At 38.1% G+C, this 20,716-nt stretch overlaps 1 protein-coding gene across 35 annotated transcripts in view; it reads right to left on the minus strand.

Moving 5' to 3' along the window:
• Nucleotides 1-20,716, minus strand: part of dlg2 (discs, large homolog 2 (Drosophila)) — a 223,840-nt gene that overhangs the window by 33,695 nt on the left and 169,429 nt on the right. For 21 of the 35 annotated variants that reach the window (XR_009273086.1, XR_009273085.1, XM_058788915.1 and 18 more), the window contains 5 exons: nucleotides 18,821-18,880; nucleotides 18,003-18,161; nucleotides 9,601-9,757; nucleotides 7,321-7,423; nucleotides 6,221-6,265 (listed from right to left, as the gene is read on the minus strand). Coding sequence is in view for 32 of the 35 variants with exons in the window: in XM_058788915.1 (XP_058644898.1) it covers nucleotides 6,221-6,265; nucleotides 7,321-7,423; nucleotides 9,601-9,757; nucleotides 18,003-18,161; nucleotides 18,821-18,880 (524 nt within the window). In the remaining 3 variants the exon portion in view is untranslated. Of the gene's footprint in view, nucleotides 1-6,220; nucleotides 6,266-7,320; nucleotides 7,424-9,600; nucleotides 9,758-9,847; nucleotides 9,869-18,002; nucleotides 18,162-18,820; nucleotides 18,881-20,716 lie in introns of those variants that run through there. The other 14 variants (XM_058788920.1, XM_058788914.1, XM_058788946.1 and 11 more) reach the window with 6 other exon arrangements.

Below are 20,716 nucleotides of genomic sequence, written 5' to 3' on the forward strand. Positions count from 1 at the left end.
GTATGAAGGTTTGGTCTAAGCGTACATGAGTGTGTGTGAAAACAGCAGTCCAGACATGATGGTCATGTATGCTTGAGTTCAGAGACTGTGTATCCTCTTGAGAATCTGCCAATAGAAGCTCAGCCACAGGGTATCTGGGATCAGGGCCAAGCAGTGGCTAAACACTGGCAAAAGTCCACCTCACAGCCCATTAAAGAAACATACACTCCCAAACAACCCAAAGGGGTGTTCTGAAAAACACAAAGTCAAAAAATGACAACAAAAAGAACTCACTCATGCAAAACAATGCAGTGGTGTTCTGGGTGGTTGCTAAGGTGTTCTGACTGATGGCAAGTGTGTTGCTATGAGATTGCTAGGGTGCACTGAGCAGTTGAAAAGACATACATGGTTGTCTTTATGATTTTCTGCTCTATGATTCAGATTCTTCCTTCAAAGTCTGTGCAATTCATTTTTCTCACCCGCCAGGTGAAAATTGTAAGCCTGATTGCTTAGAAACATAATAGCACACATCTCCTCAACAAGCTGCGCGATTTGATGTATAATTTATGTCCAATTCGAGTTACGCACTGAAGTTAATAGTCATGGAATATTAATAATATTCCCGAGAGGAGGAGAGATAACCTTGTGTGACCCTAAAATTACTTCTCAGAAGGTTAAACTAATTAGTTTTGTACAGTCCATGACAAAACAGCCAGAATGTGATTATAAATATTATAAATCATGTTCTGGAAAAAATACTTCTCTCTGAATGTTGCCCTTTAAATTAGTAACACAACTGAACTTGCATGAATGTGGCACAATCTGTCAGAACAATGAAACAATAGTACTGTAGAAGATTCATTCTCTGTGGAAGTTGTTCAGATTCATTAGAAAGAGTGAGATGGAGGAGAGCAGAGGTTAGCCATAAATCAGCGGGACACACAATATTAGAGTAAAAAAATACTCATTCATAGAGCTCTGGTTATCCAGCTAAATGATTAATGGCCTGTTAGCTGCAGTCTGCATTCTCTCTCCACACACAAACATTAGATTTTTGATGGCACCGGGTTTATCTGAGGGACATTAGATTTATAGAGAAAGCAGATTTCATTAATATTGTAGCTTGTTGACGCACCAAACAGGAAGGTTTTATTAAAAATTCTCAGTGATGAGAAATTCATTGTTGCCTTTCCTGTTTTTAATAATGTGTGTGGGTTTATTAAGCTGCCTATAACCAAATGTTAGCTAATTCTGTCAAAATGTACCTTTGAGGATGTCCCCAAAGGTACATATTATTCATATTTCATAAATTAGGCTAACTTTTTCTTGTTTTTGTCCTTATTGTTTCCAAAGTCTAAGAAAGTATGCTTAACATTTGCTAAAATGTACTTAATTCAACTTACATTCTTTGAACACAATATTTGTATTGGAAAACAAATACTGATTTAAGAAAAAGAGTGATTTGCAGTTAAATTCTGCAAATCTAAAAAGAGCATAAATGTATGGTATGTCCTCATTTAGATAGCTAGGTAAAGTGTGTGAGAGTGTGTGTGTGTACAGAGTACCCTCAGGTGTTCTTGGCCCGTCATTGGCTGTCTGGCTGTCTGTTGAGTTTAGTGTATGCACACTGGTGATGTCAGTATGTCCCCACTAGTGGCCTCAATACTGTCTACCAGAAAGCCACACTAACAGAATCACACAAACACACATAAATGAAAATGTCAGTTCTGAAAAACCTTTTCAAAGCCTATTGCTCTCTTTTTCAAAATGTTCTGAGAGTGAATGATTTTTGATTTTCAGTCAGCTAGCACTGAGGGACAGTCATTATAGTATTTTTTGTAAACTCTAAAAAAAATGGTGCTGTATAGCACTAAAAGTGGTTCTTGGCTCGTAATCATAGGGGAACCACTTTTGGTGCTATATAGCACCATATTTTTAAAGGTGCTATACAGCACCTTTGTCAAATGGTGCTATGTAGAACCATAAGAGGTGCCATATTGCATTGTATTTCTTCAACAAAAATGGTGCTAAACAGCAACAACAGTGGTTCTTTGGCTCGTAAAGAACCTTTAAAAGGGCTTAACAGGCAGTGGTGCTATATAGCACCTTAAATCACCCCAAAGAACCACTGAAGAACCATACAAGAGCTTAACAGGTTCTGTATATGGTAGCGGTGCTATATATAGCCCTTCAGTCATGCCAAAGAACCACTGAAGAACCACTGAAGAACCAAGATTTGGTGCTGTAATTTTTTACAGTGTATGATTACGAGCCAAAGAACCACTTTTAGTGCTATATAGCACCATTTTTTTTTTTTTTAGAGTGTAGTGATCGTGCTGAAATCTAGAAACAAAATACTGCAATCTGTTCATTCTCTCATGGAAGAGAAAATGGTCTGTCAGTCAATATGTGGATCTGTGTATGAGTTTAAGTGTATAACCTATTACTGTGAAATTACCAAGGTTCAGGAAGTGTTTGCTGTACCTGAGGGCACTCTGATAAAATCGCATGTAATCATGTTTCCCAGAGACGGTACACAAGCTAACCAATGCTGTCTGACCATGGTTAAAAGATCTGTCTACCTTCTCTCTACCTGTTCTGTCTAACTGCATGGAGGATATACACTGTAACCTTTTTTATTTTTTTTAAATCTTATCTTTTTTTTTTCCCCCAAAGCATATGTGGATCTGCAAAACATACAAAAATGACTTTTACATAAAAGTATTGAAAGCAGAGAAGGAAGAATCTTTCTTTTCAAATTCAGAGAGAGTGTGCAACATGGTAATGAACAACAAGATATTGTTAAAAAACCAAATTATTGTTAAAAACCAAACTCATTGAATCATGCTCCCGACCTTTACTTTAATCCCTAAATAAGTGATTTTCCTTCTTTAAGAGCAATTTCAGGTTTAGTAAATGTTAGTAAATGTTATGCAGTTAATTTTAATACAAATTGTAATCCATTAATAATCCTATGGAAACTTGTCAAATCATAACTAAATGTATGAGATAACCTCTCCACGGTTTACCAAATGGTCAGAGTTTCTGGAATAAAAGAGTCTGTTACTGTAAGAATGTCAACTTAGCTGGGGTATGATTTTGCTTGATTATCAATCCATCTTCAGTACTCTGTACATTTTCTGTGTTGCTACACAGCGAGACTGTTGTATTGCAATGACTCGGGGAGTTGCTAATGAAAAGGACCCTTGGAAAGTCCATCTCAGCAGCCCCACAACATCCCTGCAGAAAGTGCAAGCTTGCATTTACCCCTGCACCTTAATGAGCTCAACCTCCCCAGAATCGATCCAGAGAGCATCAGGGGAATTGGATTGAGCTACGGAGAAAAGATCAGCCTAGTTGGAACCACGACTCTATGACTAAATACTCATAACGCTGACTATTGCAAACTTGTAAAAGCGCCTCCGAAACTTATTGTGAAAACCCACAAAACGTCTATACTAAACAGTTTTGCATAGTGGGTGTACGGCTATATTGCAAACAGAGGAAATTGCCATTAGAATTAAATATTAATGCCAAGAGAATTGATTTTTGTGGATTCACAATACCCCTAACAAAGGCTTGGTCTGCAAAAGTTCAACATTATCATACAACTCAGCCAAAATTTAGGAAATAATGCAAGGGGGGCTCAGAGAAAGTTGGGAGTTACTGGTTCAGGAATAGAACAGAAAGTCAAAAGTTGTTGGGAGCTGCTCTAGAAACCTCTGATGACTCTGTCTCTTGCCACCATCTGAATAAAAAAAGCATCTTCACCTCCTCCATCTGCTAAAGAAGTCCTCAAGACCTTATTTATGAATGGGAAACCCTATGCACTTGCCAAATTCATTCCCCCAAAGCACTTCCGCCCCTCCTGCCAGACACAGATTGTCACCTTAACTATGTCTCTACTCCACATATATATAACTGCGCTATACTGAATCTCATCCAATGATATATGCTGAATGGGTGTCAGAAGTTAGAAAATCATTGGTCAGACTCCACTACAGTCTTCAGAATGATAGGTATCTTCTATCTTGAATGATATATTATCAGTCTCTCCAGTATGATTATAGCAGCCCTCTGCTGTCTTAAAGTCAAATAACATCAACTGAGGAACAGCAGAAGATCATATAATATCAGAAAGATGCTAGAATGCTAAAATAAACCATCATGTGTCAGTCATACAGAATGCCTGGCGGTTATTATTTTTAATGGTACAAGACACTCAATCATGTGTAGTGTTACTTATCATTTAATAATACATGCATTAACATATACAGTGGTCCCAACAAGTATTTAGACAATTAAGTCACACTTAAAAATGTATGAATGCTATTGTATTAAATACAAATACCAAGCTGCATCTGCAAACTTAATCGGCAAACAGACTGAATCTGTACTAATATGTTCAAACATATTAGCTTAGAAAACTGCTATAGACCAAAAGTAGTCTGTGTTTGTGAATGGGCTAACATGCTGCCATCGTGTGTTGGTTTCAGCAGGGCAGGTAGTTTGGGAGAGGAGGAGGTAAAAGGTGAAAGAGGAGGCGAGGAGAAGAACAGAGACAGTGAGCAGTGCAGTAAGACAAGCATGGCTGCTGACCCGAACCCTGATCCTGAGCTCTTAATTTAGCTCCTGTAAGAGACCTAAACCTAAAAAAACAAAAAAAAAACAACCCAGTTTTGTGGCTTTCAGTCCATGTATGTTAGCTCTGAGGCCATCTACTGTATATCAGTGGTTTTCAACTCCAGATCTCAGGACACACCTCCCAGAATGTTTTAGTTGTCTTCACTACTTTCATTACACATGAGCTGAATCAGCTGTTTTAATTAGTAAGCCATCTAAAACATTCTGGGAGGTGGTCCTCAGGACTGGAGTTAAGAAACACTGTGAGCAAAATTAAATCATAACATATACACAGACTTTCTCTTAAATGGACCAAAAATAAGAGCCAAATATCTATCCAAAAATAAAAGATAAAATAGCCTATAAAGAATCAATATGGAAGAATATACAATTTATCAACATAAAATACTGTTTTATTTTATATAATAAAACATTAAAAAAAATATTTAAAAAAGGCTCCAACAGTGCTACTTCTAGTGTAAAATAATAATACTCAATGTTTTATACTGAACTGAGCAGTTCATATGAATCAGTCCTTCCTTATGCTTGGTTACAACAATTAAATACACACTACTATTCAGTACAATTAAATACTATTAAATTCAGTAGTTTGGGGTCAGTAAATTTCTTTTATTTAAGAAATGATAACTTTTTTCAGCAAAAATAAATTAATCAAAAGCAATATTTTTCTAATGTTATAAAATGATCTAATTCAAATAAATGCTGTTCACCAAAGAATCCTGAAAAACCTATCATGGTTTACACAAAAATATTAAGCAGTACAACTGTTTTCAACATTAATAAAATAAATGTTGAAAGTTCAGCTTTGTTATGTCGCTCTTCTGTAAATAGCTTTGGATGAAAGCATCTGCTAAATGTATAAATGCAAATGCTATCATGGGAAAAAACAAAATATTAAAATATCAAACATGGTAATAATATTTCACATTATTACTGTTTTTTTTGTTGTTGTTGTTGTTGTTATGCAAAAATAATGCAGCCTTAGTGGGCATAAGAGACAAAAACATCTAAAAATCCCATCACCCCCGATATAATCTAATAGTTATGATTTATCATTGATGTACCTCTTTTCTAAGTCTATTTATATAAAAAAATGCTAAAAGGAAAAATGTAAATGTTATAAAATGTCTTGATCTCCCAGGATTAAAATCTGGATGTGTATGTACTGAACAGCAGCCGTCTGTGTTGGACGGGTGGGTTAGAGCCAAAAACAAACACAACAGGAGCCGAGGAGAGTTTATCAAGTGAGGCAGCAGGCAGGGGGAACACAGGATGCACACAGGATTATCAGGAGAGCAAGGTCTCTCTCTGTTCCTTTCCCCTGAATGAGAGGCCCATGGTCAGAGCCGCCACTGGGTCAAGAATGAGACCACGTTCCTCAGCCAGACTGCAAAGAGTTAGATGGAACCTGAGCTGTGAACTTCAGATCTAAGTGCGCTAACTGTGCTGGAGTTCCCATAAGCCTCAAGGGAAGGCAAAACAAAGGAACTGTAAAATCAGCAGTTCTAGCGGTCAAGTCTTTAGTTGTGGTCTAGCTCTGTGCAGTCTGTCTGTGTGGTACTGCTCTTGACCCAGGTGCTGATCACATGGCACAAACCTGCAGTTGGAGGCGGGGCCCGGCGTGGGGAGCACAGGGCAAGTTCTGACGGGTGAAAAAAGAGAGGACATATCAGTACACACCTGACCACGCTGCCACATCTGTCTCTCTCACCTTATCACAGACTGTATGAGCACACACCTGCAGCTCATGCTATGCACACCTCATATACCATTTCCAACATCATAGAGAATACGCTTACAATTTAAAGGTAAAGTGTGTCATTTCTGGTGCCCCTAGACAATTACAATTGGAAATATAATGCATTTTACCTACAGAGTGTGGCTGGAATTAGTTCTAAAACTCTAGCATTTTTAAATTTAGAGAAGTCAGTGGGTTTTTTGAATTAGGGTAAATGTCTTAAATATGGTCTGCTGTTAACACAAACTCAATATATTTTCACGTTTTATTCTATGACATAAAATACATTACCCACCTTTTTTAAGCTTTTATTAGTCTTGAAAAAGGCTAATAAGTGGCTAAATGGGACTGCAGAGGCTGTCAGGGACAAGGACATAAACATCATCATGCCTACATACATTTTCAGCATCCATTACTCCAGTCTTTGGTGTGCCACATGATCCTTCAGAAATCATTAGAATATGCTGATTTGGTGGCTCAAGAAACATTTCTTATTATTATCACAGCTGAAAATGGTTGTACTGCTTAATATTTTGTGGAAACCATGAAAACATTTTTGTAGAATTCATGAATACTAAGAAAGGGTTGTCAGATGGAAAAAATGACACACTTCACCTTTAAGCAAGATAAGCCAGTGAAAACATTCTCAGATCCGAGACTACGGTGATGCATCCGACCCCATCTGAATGGGTCACTGGAGTCCAGAGCAGCCAAACCTCCTAACTGACACTTATCAAACATGGCACCTCAACACTCCAAGGGCACATGCGCTATTCTGTAACAGTCAGGAGCAATAACGAGTGCACCGAGCTGGGCTTGGCCCAAAAATGTCTAGGTGAGTTGTGTTTCTGTCCTGCCTGCAGCTAAAGGTGACCTCTGCACTCTGAGTGGCTCCATGAATAAGAAACATGTGACCTTCAGCGACGATGTTTGGTCAGGAGGAACTGACGGACACTTACCCTCGGGCCGGTATTGGGCGATGATGGTTACCGTCTGGCCTGCTCCTTTCAGCGCAGCTGCAGCTTGTTCGTGAGTGGCACCTCGCAGATCAATTCCATTAACCTGAAATCAATCACAACAAAGGTGGTTACATCAATAGCATCTAACTGTGAATGATGTTTCATTAATAACGTTTTGTTACAAAATACAAAGCATGTGATAATAAAAGCTAATTCATCAACTGACCTAAATTGATGTCTTAAATTCTAAGAATTAAATGGGCAGCAATACTACCACTTTACTATTAAAGCACTCTAGCGAATTCATATTTAAAATTGCCTGACTCTCAGAAAATGTGGTATCTTTCAGCCTGGGGTGATCTGGCACAAGAAACGCCTGCTATGATCCAGGCGCACAGTTCTTCGGCTCAAGAAAAGCCTACAGTAGAGGATCAGTGGGCGGCAGTACTCTGTAGGCCAGAGTCTGCAACAACTGGACCACAAAGTAATCAATGTTCCTCCAAAATATGAGTTTGGTTAAGTTGTGTGCATCATCAGTTCTATGACCCAATTTGAGCCACTGAAAGTCTATGTTCAAGCAGGTTGGGAATCGCTGTATACTGCTGGCACACAAACCTGGAGAAAAAATGTTTTTTGAAGAAAGCCTCTGAACTAAATGCTCACCAAGGTTGCATTTATATGATCAAAATAACAAAATTAAATAATAAAGCAATGTAAAGTAATATATAAAATATTATGATTTTTTTAATTACATTTTTTTTTTTCAAGATTTTCTGATGAATGGAAAGTTGGATGGAAATTTACTACTGGAAATAGAAATCGTTTTCAACATTATAAAAGTCATAAATAGAAAAAAATATTACTGATTTCAAACTTTTGAATGGTAGTGTATGGCTGTGTAATTTACGTTTCAAAACAAAATGTGAAAATATCTTCAAGTGATGAAGTAATGTTAACCATCGACCTTATGGTGCTCATAAACTGAAAAATGTCAACTCTCCTTTGGTGTCATAAATGTTTCTACAAACGTTTCTCAATGCCTGGATAACACTGTGACTTCCTGTTTTAGCTAATCAAAACAGCTTTTCTTAAGTGGTTAGCTAAGTGATTTTTTTAAAAGTAATGTTATATGTAAATTAAAATACATTTACAAATTAAAAACAATTTTCTATCATTTCTAATTAGTTTCAGCCAATGGAATTCTCTTTGAGGTTCAGAGGGACTCTTCTCTGCTGGGGGGCCGGATCTTGAGTGACACCAGGTTTAGGACTACAAACAGAAGTCAACATGAGACTACAGCGCAGTGGGAGGGGCAGGTGAAGTGTGTGTATGTGAGTCTCTGCACGCCTGCAGCGTGTCCTAATGCTCATTTAACAGTGTGAACTCAGAAGGTACAACACAGCTATTCTTAGACTCCAAATCAGGCCAGCACTCCATTATCTCTTCCCTCCCTCTCTATTTCTCTCCTCTCCCTTGTTCTTTCTCACTTTCTAATCAGTGTCCTAAGGAGGCAGAACGTGATTGCTCTCGGCTCAAGTGGCACCGAAAGTAATTGCGGCGGGGATCTGGATGGAGGGGTCTGATTACGGCCAGCGAGTCCTGATGAAGCTCTGATAAACATAAATTATGAGATCAGCGAGGAAATCAGCTTGGAGAGCTTCTCGAGTGGATCGCTGATCTGGATTGTTTCAATGAGAGCTGTAATTGTGCTGTCAATTAACACGTTGCAAAAAATATCTGTGCCAAAAACTAAAATTGTAATGAAAAATTAAACCCGGTACTGGTGGAGTTTTGAGTGGTGACTAGACAAAAAAAAAAACGAAAAAACAAAACAAAAAACGTAGCAAACAAAAAAGTGATTTCAGCGCAGGTTTGGTAGGGTTCACAGAATGATGTGATGGTGCCACCTCCTGTTCAGTAGAGGTTCTGCACTACTCTGGGAATTTAATATACCAATTTGAATGACTACCTAAAAACATGCATGAAAAAAATGAAGAAGCATTAAAACTACTCCATTAAACATTTAGGTATCTTTAATCATGGATGACCATGATTAGAGGACCTAAACATAATGTTTATGATGGTTTACAGCTTTGTTTTTAACATAGAAAAGCAAAATATGAGATCTATTCATGACCCAACCTTAATCAATGCTAAACCAAGAAACGGCTGTTTATAGCAAACTTTAAAATTAATATACCTTATTATAATCGCTGCAATATTATTCAGCCTTTTTGCCCTCATATATACAATTTACGTATTTTCAGGACATCCACTTACGGATAGGATCTGGTCTCCTCTCCGCAGCTCTCCGCTGAGGTCTGCGGGCCCTCCTGCAAGTATGAAGGAGACGAAAATGCCTTCTCCATCTTCTCCTCCTACGATGTTGAAGCCCAGTCCGGTGGAGCCCTTGTGCAGAACGATCTTCCTGGGCTCCCTGTACACACAGTTGAGGTAATACATCAGCTCAGAGTCCGTAGGGCTCAGCATCTCCATTGACGTACGCTACGCTACTTTGTAAACATACACATGCAATCTACGTGTGGACACACACACGCATCCACACTCTTGGGTCGGTCCAAACGGTCTACAATGTAGACGAGCACAATAGCTGACACCTATTGGGGACTGCTCCACTTATGTGCTATTTGTCCCATTTCCGTTACGGTTTCCTAGAAACGGAGAAGACGCACAGCCTCTCTCTCTCTCTCTCTCTCTCTCTCTTTCTCTCTCTCTCGCTCTCATACACACACAGTCACTTCATGCTGCGTATATATAATATAATTTAAAATAAAACAAAATGAAGAGTTTTAAATGTCAGTATAACATGTCAGTAACATGAATTATAATGGCAAACTGTAGAATCTAAAATCTAAAATGATCTATAAGGATAAATCTTATTTATTTCCTTTTAATTTCTCAAAAATCCTGAAATTAAAAAATAAAAAAACTTTATTTATGAGTTTAAATCAGATCTTGAATCACAAGCTGTGCTGAAATGCATTACAGACTGTGTTAAAATGATCCCAAAAAGTCTGATCCACTTAGCTTGGGCCCTTTCAGTTAGTCATATGATCCTGTCATTCGGGGCATCTTCCTGTCAAGTGTGACCAATCAAACCAAGAGATATCTTGAGCTGTGACACTTCTGTCAGATAAACTTGAAATGTGGTGATACACAATCTCCTGAGTTTACAGATGATGATGCAAAGAGACGGCACCCGAGATGGAGCTATTTTAGAACAGAAGGCTAATCCGTTAGCGCTGTCTTCTCTTTGACCTAGTTGTGAGGAGGAGGCAGGCCCTTCCTCTCTCTCTCCATCACTTCATCTCTCTCCCAGTGCGTCTGCTTGGCTCGCCTCGGAGTGATGATGCTCTTCAGGCCATAAACAGAAACTAAGCCAAGCTGCATCCCATGAAATGTGAAAACACTTCTTGGGCATAATCATTATATTTTAAAAGCTTTTTTTTTTTTGGGATTGGCTACAGTGTGAAGAATAAAACCATAGCAGAACACATAAAACAATGGCACTAGAACCAAACAGAAGGCTCTGCCAACCGGTTGCATCAGCAGTTGATCAAACCAACCAATGTAATCAGTCAGTGGTAATCCTGATTGTGTCAGTAATCCTGTTTTTCAGCAAATCAGTTATAACTGCTTGGCCAGTGGTAAACAATCTAATTAATATTCATGAGTCAGACTGGCAAGGCCTCTAGCTACCACCCATCAGTAGGATCACGACTCAATGATAAGGATTTTTCCGTTTTTTCAGGACAACTATGGCATACGTACTGAAAAATATTTGGTGTAGGATTTACTTTTACTCGAACAATTTTCACTCAGAAATTGCTAGACCTTGTTTGTTGGTAGATGCTTTTACGTACAGCAAAATTATAAAAGGCCACATCTTTGACAATGTATAACAACTTACATCCTGCATAAAACTCTGCAACAAAATACATATCTTATATCCATAGACTGCATTCTCTCAGAGGATATATCCACTTACACTCTCTAAATTTGTGGTTTTGGTGGCTATTAATACAATGTTGCCTAATACTACAGTACTCAACATTTGAAGTGGATCAAAAAGGTTCAAAGTTGTCCTAAGACAAGAACACATTTTGGTTTTAGGTTTTAGGACAACTTTGATGAACTTTTTGATCCACTTCAAATGTTGACTAGTATATAATATATATATATATATATATATATATATATATATATATATATATATATATATTGGATACATCAGAACAAGTTCATCAGATATTCTGATCTTATGATCAGTCTGATGCTATGGAAATAGAGCTCACATGTTTAGCAGTACCCATTAGATAAATAATGCTGCCTATTGTTAATGAATGAGTGCAGCAATGAAAGAAAAATGCATGACCTGCAAAGACCAGCTGCTACTCTCTATAGCACTCCAGCTTGCTACTCCAAGATATGAACATGGGCTATTTTACCACTAGATGGCACCATTTTTGCACCCATATAATCCAGAGAAACTGAATCTAGCCCGAATCCAAACTGCACACTTCTACAGAAAGCAACAAATCCACACAGCCAATTCACCATATCTGAGAATCTACTAAAACAGGCTTATCTTAGTTTCATGCACAAAAGTTTCACTGAACACTGCTCAAGCTATTCAAACCACATTTTGCTTCAGGATGAGGTATAAAATCACTAATGTATGCGCAAGGATAATTGGGACAACTGAAATGTCACACAAGGTTGTACAATCGAACAACTAAATCCGTCTTTACACTGCAAATGCAGCACAGAAAAGGTGCGCTGCTGTCAGACTATTTAAATGAGGCACAGAGGTGGCATAGGTGCTGATTGCTAATTGTCTCGCACAGCTGACAGAAGACAAGACACATGCTGACTGTCATGACAATGATAAAGTGTAAGGTAGATCTGATTCCATTCATCTTAATCAGTGGTCCATTTAATGGTGAAATTGGAAGAAATTAGGATGGAAATAAATTATAACTCTAAAATGGTATATAATAATGATATGACTGGTAAAAATAATATTAAGATTAAAGTCTGCATGAAACAGAAGTTGATGAAGTCATAGACTAGCTTTTCTTAAATTATTATTTTAAAATATGTTTTTTTAAGATTCCAAAGGAAAATCATTTACAATAAACACTGAAATATTAAATTTTTTTAAAAATCCCATTTTAATTTAATGAATAACAGCCACTATTTATAAATATTGATTTTTAGATAAGTAATTTTTTTTCTTTCTTAAAAAAGTAAGTAAAAGTCAGTAAGTTTTTTTACTTAAAATCTTAAAAGAAACACCCGAGTCCTGCATTATTCTAGTTTATACAAACATAAATTGCAGCTTATCACTCAGAGAAGCATCTGTGACAGCTGATCTTGAGTCTGAGGACTCATGCTGATACTAATGATATGCTGATCATTATGTATTTGACACTGCATATAGATTTATTTTGAGTAACGGCTGGCTCAGAGGTGGGTTGAGTGCTTGTAGCGCCCCGCCGGCTGTAACCACCCTCATTAAACTCTCTCAATCTCTTTTTTCACTTACATTTCTATCATCCAAACTTCTCCTCCTCTCTCTTTCTCTATTTCATCCCTTTCTCTCTCTCTCTACCGGCTGCAAAATGCTGATAGAACTCCTGTCTGCCTCCCCCAGCACCTCAGTCCCAGATTACAAACAGCTACTGTTTATCATTTCAAATTCAGAGCCAAATGGGAAAACAAACCAAATAGATTACACTCGTTTTCAATTCACAATACCTGAGGAGGAGAGGGGCGGATTGGCATTTCATATGCAACCCTCACACATCTTTACCCACCACCACTTATTCACTGTCACCCTGTGTTATTCTCCCTCCCTTCTTTCTCTAAGCATTCTTCCACTGTAAGAGCATTCTGAATATGAAAATGTGTCAGAAGCCTCATCCACGTGAAATATAAGTGGTCGTTTCTAATGGGTTGGCACGTTACGCTCCTGTCGGATGCCAGAATAACCACTGCTTTTCAGATTCAACCTCAATAAAGGTAAAGAATTGCAGAGTACCTATGTAATGGCCCTCAGCCTTGAAGAAATGGGCTGAAAGCTAAAAGCTTTCATATTTCAGCACACAACAAAGCAAGGAACACCTTAATGAATTCTTGTTCTTTCACACTACCTGGACTTAGTAACTTGACTTAGTCAAATTGTTTAAACGTGTGCTGTAAAGATCATTAATCCCATTACACATCATCTATCGGAAACACACTGGTCCTTTTAATGAATCATTCAAAATCTATCCATCCCGATTCATGGCCATATGACTCTTTTGAGCTGGCCTTTAATAAATCTTTTAAAATTCATTCATCCATCCCGATTCATGAACATATGACTCTTTTGAGCTGGCCCTTTAATGAATCTTTTAAAATCCATCCCGATTCATACACATATGACTCTTTTGAGCTGGTCCTTTAATGAACTGTGTAAAATCCATCCATCTATCCATCTCGATTCATGGCCATATGACTCTTTTGAGCTGGCCCTTTAATGAATCTTTTAAAATTCATCCATCCATCCCGATTCATTAACATAGGACTCTTCTGAGCTTGTTCTTTTAATGAATCATTCAAAATCCATCCATCCATCCATTCATCCTGATTCATGAACATAAGACTCTTCTGAGCTTGTCCTTTTAATGAATTGTTCAAAATCCATCCATCCATCCCGATTCATGAACATACATCCATCCATCCATCCATCCTCATACTTTCACACTCCCTTTTTCCCACAGCAGAGAAAACTATGACCTCTGAAATAAAACCATGAATACTGTATGATCTTTGCTAGGTTTTTCTCAGGCTTTGACACTCTGTGGTGCCAATCTATAACTGCCACCGATCGATCAACCTACTCAAACATATCCGATACCCCTCAACACAATCAATAGACTTTCATCAGATTCACAGATTCAGAGAAAACACACAGAGCAATTTAGCTGTTGAGCAGAAATGTTAAGACGCGTATTGATATGTGTACCCCACCGCCGTTCTCAAAAAAGCTCTCTCAGCGAGAGAACTGCATGGCCTTTTCACTTCTTAGCTCAATGGAGTCTCCAGATAACAGCCTCTTCTGCACCTTTGACTGTCAGAATCACAGCGGTAAACTCCAATACACTCAGCAGATGCAATCAAATCTTTCTGCTTCATTTTCTGTCCCTCTTAAAGGGCAGGTTGGCCCCCTAGGGAACTTTTAAGGAGGACACAATTGTAAACACTGAACTTTTGTTATTAAAAAACGTCAATGTTTTCTCCCGAGGGAAACTGGCAAATGCTTGGTATATCATGAGAACTACAAGAGTTACAAAACTGGGGTTTTGACAGAAATTGTACCACTGATCAATGTGAGATGGGCCTGTATTGTCAACTATCAGTAAGAGAGGACGGAGGTTAAGAGGAAAGGGTTTCATTATTTGCTGGTTCACTGAAGCACATGTCCCACAATGCATTGCAAAGGACATTTAGGGACTAAAAAACAAACAATGAATGCAGTTTTATCGCAATGTAAACAGCTTTGCTGAGAATCTAAGATCTATTGCACATTTTGCCAAAAAGTACATTATATATAAACACTAGCGCATTAAAGACTATCATACATTTTTTTATGGCCAGTAGCAAAATGATTAAATCAGTTTTACCAGGAAAAACTCAAAAATCTAGTGTTATTTTACTCTTAAATTTAACCCTATTTTTTTTTACATGAATTAAATAAGATAGTTTATAAAATAGTTATATAATTAGATGACTATTCATTTTTAAATGAATAAATCCATAATATATCCCTCAAAATGCATAGTCAAAACTTTGCACAAGTCATGTACCAAAGTTTAAGGGTTAGTGGTTTGTTCAGATCTCTTTATCCTAGACTTTCTTAGCAAACACCACTAATAAATTAAGCTAATTTAATCTTCATGGCCTCACTGATAATATGAGTTATGAATAAAAGATGAAAAGGCATACTTTAAAAAGCTCCAGCAGAATTAGTATTCTCCTCGTACAAAACATGCTAATATACATAAACAACACCTGTCACTGTTAGAAATGCTTTAAGATTTCAGACATTTGTTATTTACATTCTCCAGAAGCGTATTTCAACAAATTTGTTAGCAATCTAGATTAAGCTAGTTTATCCTGCTCTAAAAGGAACACAAGTCATACAAATTAGAAGTAACAAAATCTTGTGGGAACTGTGATTTATGGTCCACGTCACAGCGAAATTGTCCACATCAGCAAAACACAATTAGTATGCACCCCTCGCTTTTAGCCCCAAACAAAATTATTAATCATGATACCAACAAACCATCACTTCAGATCAGTGAGCAGCTGGTGTAGGGGACATGACCACCATTGAACGCATATGCCACGAAACTACAGAACAGCCCGGAAAGCAAAGCTTCATCCATTTGGATCCAAACTGAATGATGTGAGGGATTCTCCCTCCTGACTGATGATTCAGAGATGACAAGATCTGAATCCTCTGAGGCCCTCCGAAATACTTGAAATACATCAGATTTGATTCCTCTCTGGGAACCAGGCTTGAGGTTGTTGATTAAGATCAAATAAATTTTTGTGTACTATTGCCAAGTAGATACACATTAAGAAAACATCAAAGACATCTGAATTCTAGTCAAATCAAAGAGAATGACTACACTGAACAAGAAAGAGTCTGCTTGAAACATAATTTTGCAAATTGTATGCTAGTACCTCCTGGTGATGCCTAAATGGGTCAATAATACCTGGAAAAAGTTTTTGAATTTACCAGATAATTGACCACATATCCAGGGTTTTGAGCCAACCACTTAAGCCATACAAAAAAAAAAAAAAAAAATGGCACATAGGTACAGTCAGTTCCATTGCATTCCATTCCTAGTGCTCCACATGGGATTTGTTTTAGAATCGGCCAATTTTTTACTGGCAGCTGTCAGGAGCGAACTCAAACAAAGCTAATGTGAAGTAACAGCGCTCTTAGGCAGAGTATTTTGGTGTTTATGCGTCATAAAATGAGAATCGTTCCCTTTTGGTACGATACTGACAATCTCAGATGCTCGGTCACACAGAATTGGCCATTTTCACAGAATTGCTGCCTGCGCTTTCCCTTGAAGAGCATCATCAAAACCCGGCAGACCCTGAACATGAGACAGAGCAATCCATTAATCACAGATGTTATCGCTGGCATTTTCATGAACGCTTTTTCCGCAAGTCCTGAGGATTTAAGCGATGCATTAGGTGTTAGTGGCGGTGTTCTGAAATGCAAATCAACTCAAATCCCAGAGAAGCCAATTAGACGCCGCTTTATAATTCATAGAGTAATGAACTTAAAATTCAAAATCAAAACAAACCGGTAAACAAAGCACACCCACGCTGAGGGCATTATGCACAGATTCGGATAACAGCAAAACATTACTCAGCCATTTGTGCCTGACAGTCTCTTAGTCCCGAAGAGCATTTCCTCTGCGGCCAAACCCCCGGTTTACACTCTGTTCATCTCCGGACTATTACATTCATATGCCTAGTCATTTAATCAGAAAGATGAGAGATGTTGCGTTATTGCTAATAAAGTTTTATATCCAATTAATGATACAAGCTGCTGCCTGAACCTAAAATGAAACTGATTAGACAGGAAATAAGGAAGATAAAATCTATCCACTCTGATTTATAATACACTAATGTCAGATGGAAACCACAGGCACACAAGCAAACTGCATATGACAGCAGCCAAGCTCTGACCTTCATGGGGAAGCTGTCAATAAGCAATACAGTCTAACAAATGAAAATACGGACAATTGACAGAGACTGCGGAAGGGAAGGAAGTAAGTGGACAGCTGCAGCAGAGATGTGATTCAGTTATAGTGTTGTCACGGGTAACTGCCATGGTAACTACCAATCTTCACGCTCGTGTCCTCTACGTGCACTTTGCAACGTTGTCAAATTAAGGATAAGGAATAAAAATGAAAGAGAATTATGCAAAGCTAGAGTTAGAGTTGCTCATCTGCAGTACTCAATGCAATATTTTTTCAGCATGTCAGCATGAAATGGCATTCGTAAGCTGTTTTCTCCTTTTTGTTATCAGACATACACTACTGTCAAAGTTAAGGGTCAGTAAGATTATTATAATTTTTTTTTAAGATATTAACACTTTTATTCAGTAAGGATGCATTGTGCTGAGCAAAAGTGTCAGTGAAGACATTTATAAAAGAGCTCTATTTCAAATAAAAGGTTTTCTGAAATATTTATATTTTTCAAATATTCCTGAAAAAATGTATCAAGGTTTTTGATAAAAATATTAACCAGCACAACTGTTTTCAATATTGATAATAATAAGAAATGTTTCTAAGCACCATATTAAAATAAATGACATTGTAACATAAATTAAATTAGAAAACAGTTGAAATATTTAATCAAATAAATGCAGCCTAGGTGGGCATAGAGAATTATTTCACACATATTTCATATATAATAAAAGGTATACTAAGACTAGTGCATGATGGGCGGTTCATGCAGGTGAATTTGAAATGGGACGGGGCATGCAAGTGAGCATAAATTAGGGCGTGGCCATGCAGGTGAGGTGTGGACACAGTTTTCATTCACATGCCTCATTCACGTCGCATGCAGAGCGCTGTGCTCAGTACCTGGTGATCTCTGAGTCAGGGAGCAGGCCTACGTGATAGTGAGGGAAGTGGGGGATTGAGTGCATGGGGCTTTTATCAAACTCCACGGGGGAGTAGAGACGGGGAGAGGGGGCGCGGTCACTCAGTTTGTTCACAGTGCTGTAAACTGGCTCTGGAGGCCTGGTGTGGGAGAGAAAGAGAGAGGCAGAGAGCAGAGCAGCTAGGGTTAGTGCGCTGATATAGATTGACAGAGAGTAGTGACAAACCGATATACAGGCAGGCCATTGCTATTTTTTGACTTGGTTTACACAATAAATTTCGAAACATGTCTACAACACATTAAACCCGAGAAGCAAAATTGCACATAATAGTAAGACTTGATTATGTCAAAAACCCATATCGGTCGACCACTAAAAGAGAAAGGAAAAGATAGACCAAGAGAGAAAGAGAGAGAGGGTGAAAAACATAGCAGTGGAAGTGCGAGGAACAAGGAAAGAACTGCAACTGGTTAGTTCAACATTTAGCTTTGATAATTAGTGTTAATTTTTTTTTAAATGGACTATTTCAGTTTCACCATTCTTCAACTCAGCATCTTTAATTAGCCCTCAGATCTTCAATATTTGCTTTTAGTAATTAACATTCTGTTCACACTGTCATGCCAGTGTAAATTCATTCCCACTGTCTCGATCACTTTTGAACTGACTGTCGCTGTCTCATTTTATACAAACAATCCAGTCTCTAGGATTCAAAAACAGAATAAGCTGTGGGAAGCGTGCATTGTGCAGAAGGACATGATTTACCATTCAGGACCCAAACGACGGCTCACTTAAGTAGCTCACCTCAACTGGAAGTGCTGGGAATCAAACCTGTGACCTTCCATCTCATCTAACGAGGGGTTTCTGATTAGAAACAGACAACAGGTTAGCATGAAGACAAAACAGACTGCAGTTTATATGAATCAAATGTTAAAATGTGCATTCAAAACGGCTGAAATGTATTCAGTACTTGTTACGTGTAGCATGCAGAAACAAAACAGAGACACCAACAGAATTCAGGACAAAACCAAATGTGACAACACAACAAGCCCCCTTATACAACACAACTGGGTTTGACACACAAACAGACCAAACCAACCACTCAAAATATTAAAACTGAAATCAGATACACTACCATACAAAAAAATGAGTGCTAATCACTAGTCTCTAACATTCCCTGCAAGTTTCAGCGAGCATCTGATTGTGGGTAAGAGAGAGCAAGATCTTACTGCAGATACAAGGCTACATTAGACATATTGTAGATAATGCGAGTACTGTAGGATATATTTGTGACAGGCTCCTCACCGGACCACATTCTCTCCTCGCTCTGCGTCATGTGAGGCTGGCTTGTGACTTGTCTTGAATGGAGATGACTGACAAAAACTCTTTTACCTTCCCTACATTCTACCCTTTGTCTTTCTATCTTTAACAATACTCTTTGTGTCTTCTCCTCCCCAATGTGTCTTTCCTGTTTCTCCGTCTCTCACTGCATGTCTGGCTTCAGCACATTTCTTTAAATCTGCAATTCCCCCCTTCTCCTTGCCCTTAATACAGGGTCACAGCGGGCTAAATAAAACCATGACAAAACCCTTATTATCAACCATGGCACAAACCCTCTGGCACTTCACACTGACGGCGAGGCATAGAGATAGAATTAGGAACAGGCCAGCATCACCGACTCACATTATACATATATGGAACCACAAACTTAATTCGATTTATCAAGTTAGTAGTAGCACACGTTTATAGACAAATACCTGTGATGGCTGATATTTGATGGTCCGATTATACATCAATTATTATACAGTATAATACATTAATTTGTTGTGTTGGTTAGCCCTGCTGCCCACTGTGAAATCTCACTGGTCTAAAATCTTTCTCTGTATTAAACATCAAATACCATCTGAAGTGTCAGTGTGAACAGACAAATAGCTTGTTAGAAGAAAGAATTTTGGGTGGGTTTATGACCAGGGGGCCCACTAGGGGGCCTCAGCTAACATCCAAGGGGGCTTCAAAATTATTTAAAAAAATAAATAAATAAAATGACATGCACTACTAATCGAAAGTTTGGAGTCTTTTAAAATACATTACATAATATTAATATTTTTTTATTGATAGGAATGAATCATTTTTAGCAAGGATCCAATGAATTATTACTATTTCAAATAATATATTGTGAAAATCACAGCCTACACTGGGGACCGAGAAGACAGAAAGGCTGAGAAACATTGGTGTCAAGGGTAAAGCTGACTGAACCATGATTTTACATGACCAGCAAAGGATGCTGATGTAAGAACTTGTCCATGACCACATGTACATAACCATGCACAAATTTCTCAGAATTAAAGTCAGAAATGAAAGCCCTTAAGGTCAGTGACAGCTGTTCCTCAGAAAAGCACACAGTTTGCTGAATTACTTATTGCATAAGAACTCTCTGCCTACACATCTAAAAATCATGAATGTCCAGTTCATTAGAGGTGTGCTTAGTAATAATTGAGTACTGGCCCAAGGTAGCACTGCTGAGTGTGTATGTACATGACGTGAGTATGGAATGTTCTACTTCTGCAGCTGTATTATTTATGATGATTGAACGACCAGGGTGTGTGTGTGAGGGTGGGTTTGCGGTCCTATACCCTCTCAGAAGTATGTGAAGCATTTGCAACTGTTTTTAACATTTTGTGTATAACATTATGGTGTATG

This window comes from Onychostoma macrolepis, chromosome 10, assembly GCF_012432095.1.
Source record: "Onychostoma macrolepis isolate SWU-2019 chromosome 10, ASM1243209v1, whole genome shotgun sequence".
Taxonomy (NCBI): Eukaryota; Metazoa; Chordata; class Actinopteri; order Cypriniformes; family Cyprinidae; genus Onychostoma; species Onychostoma macrolepis.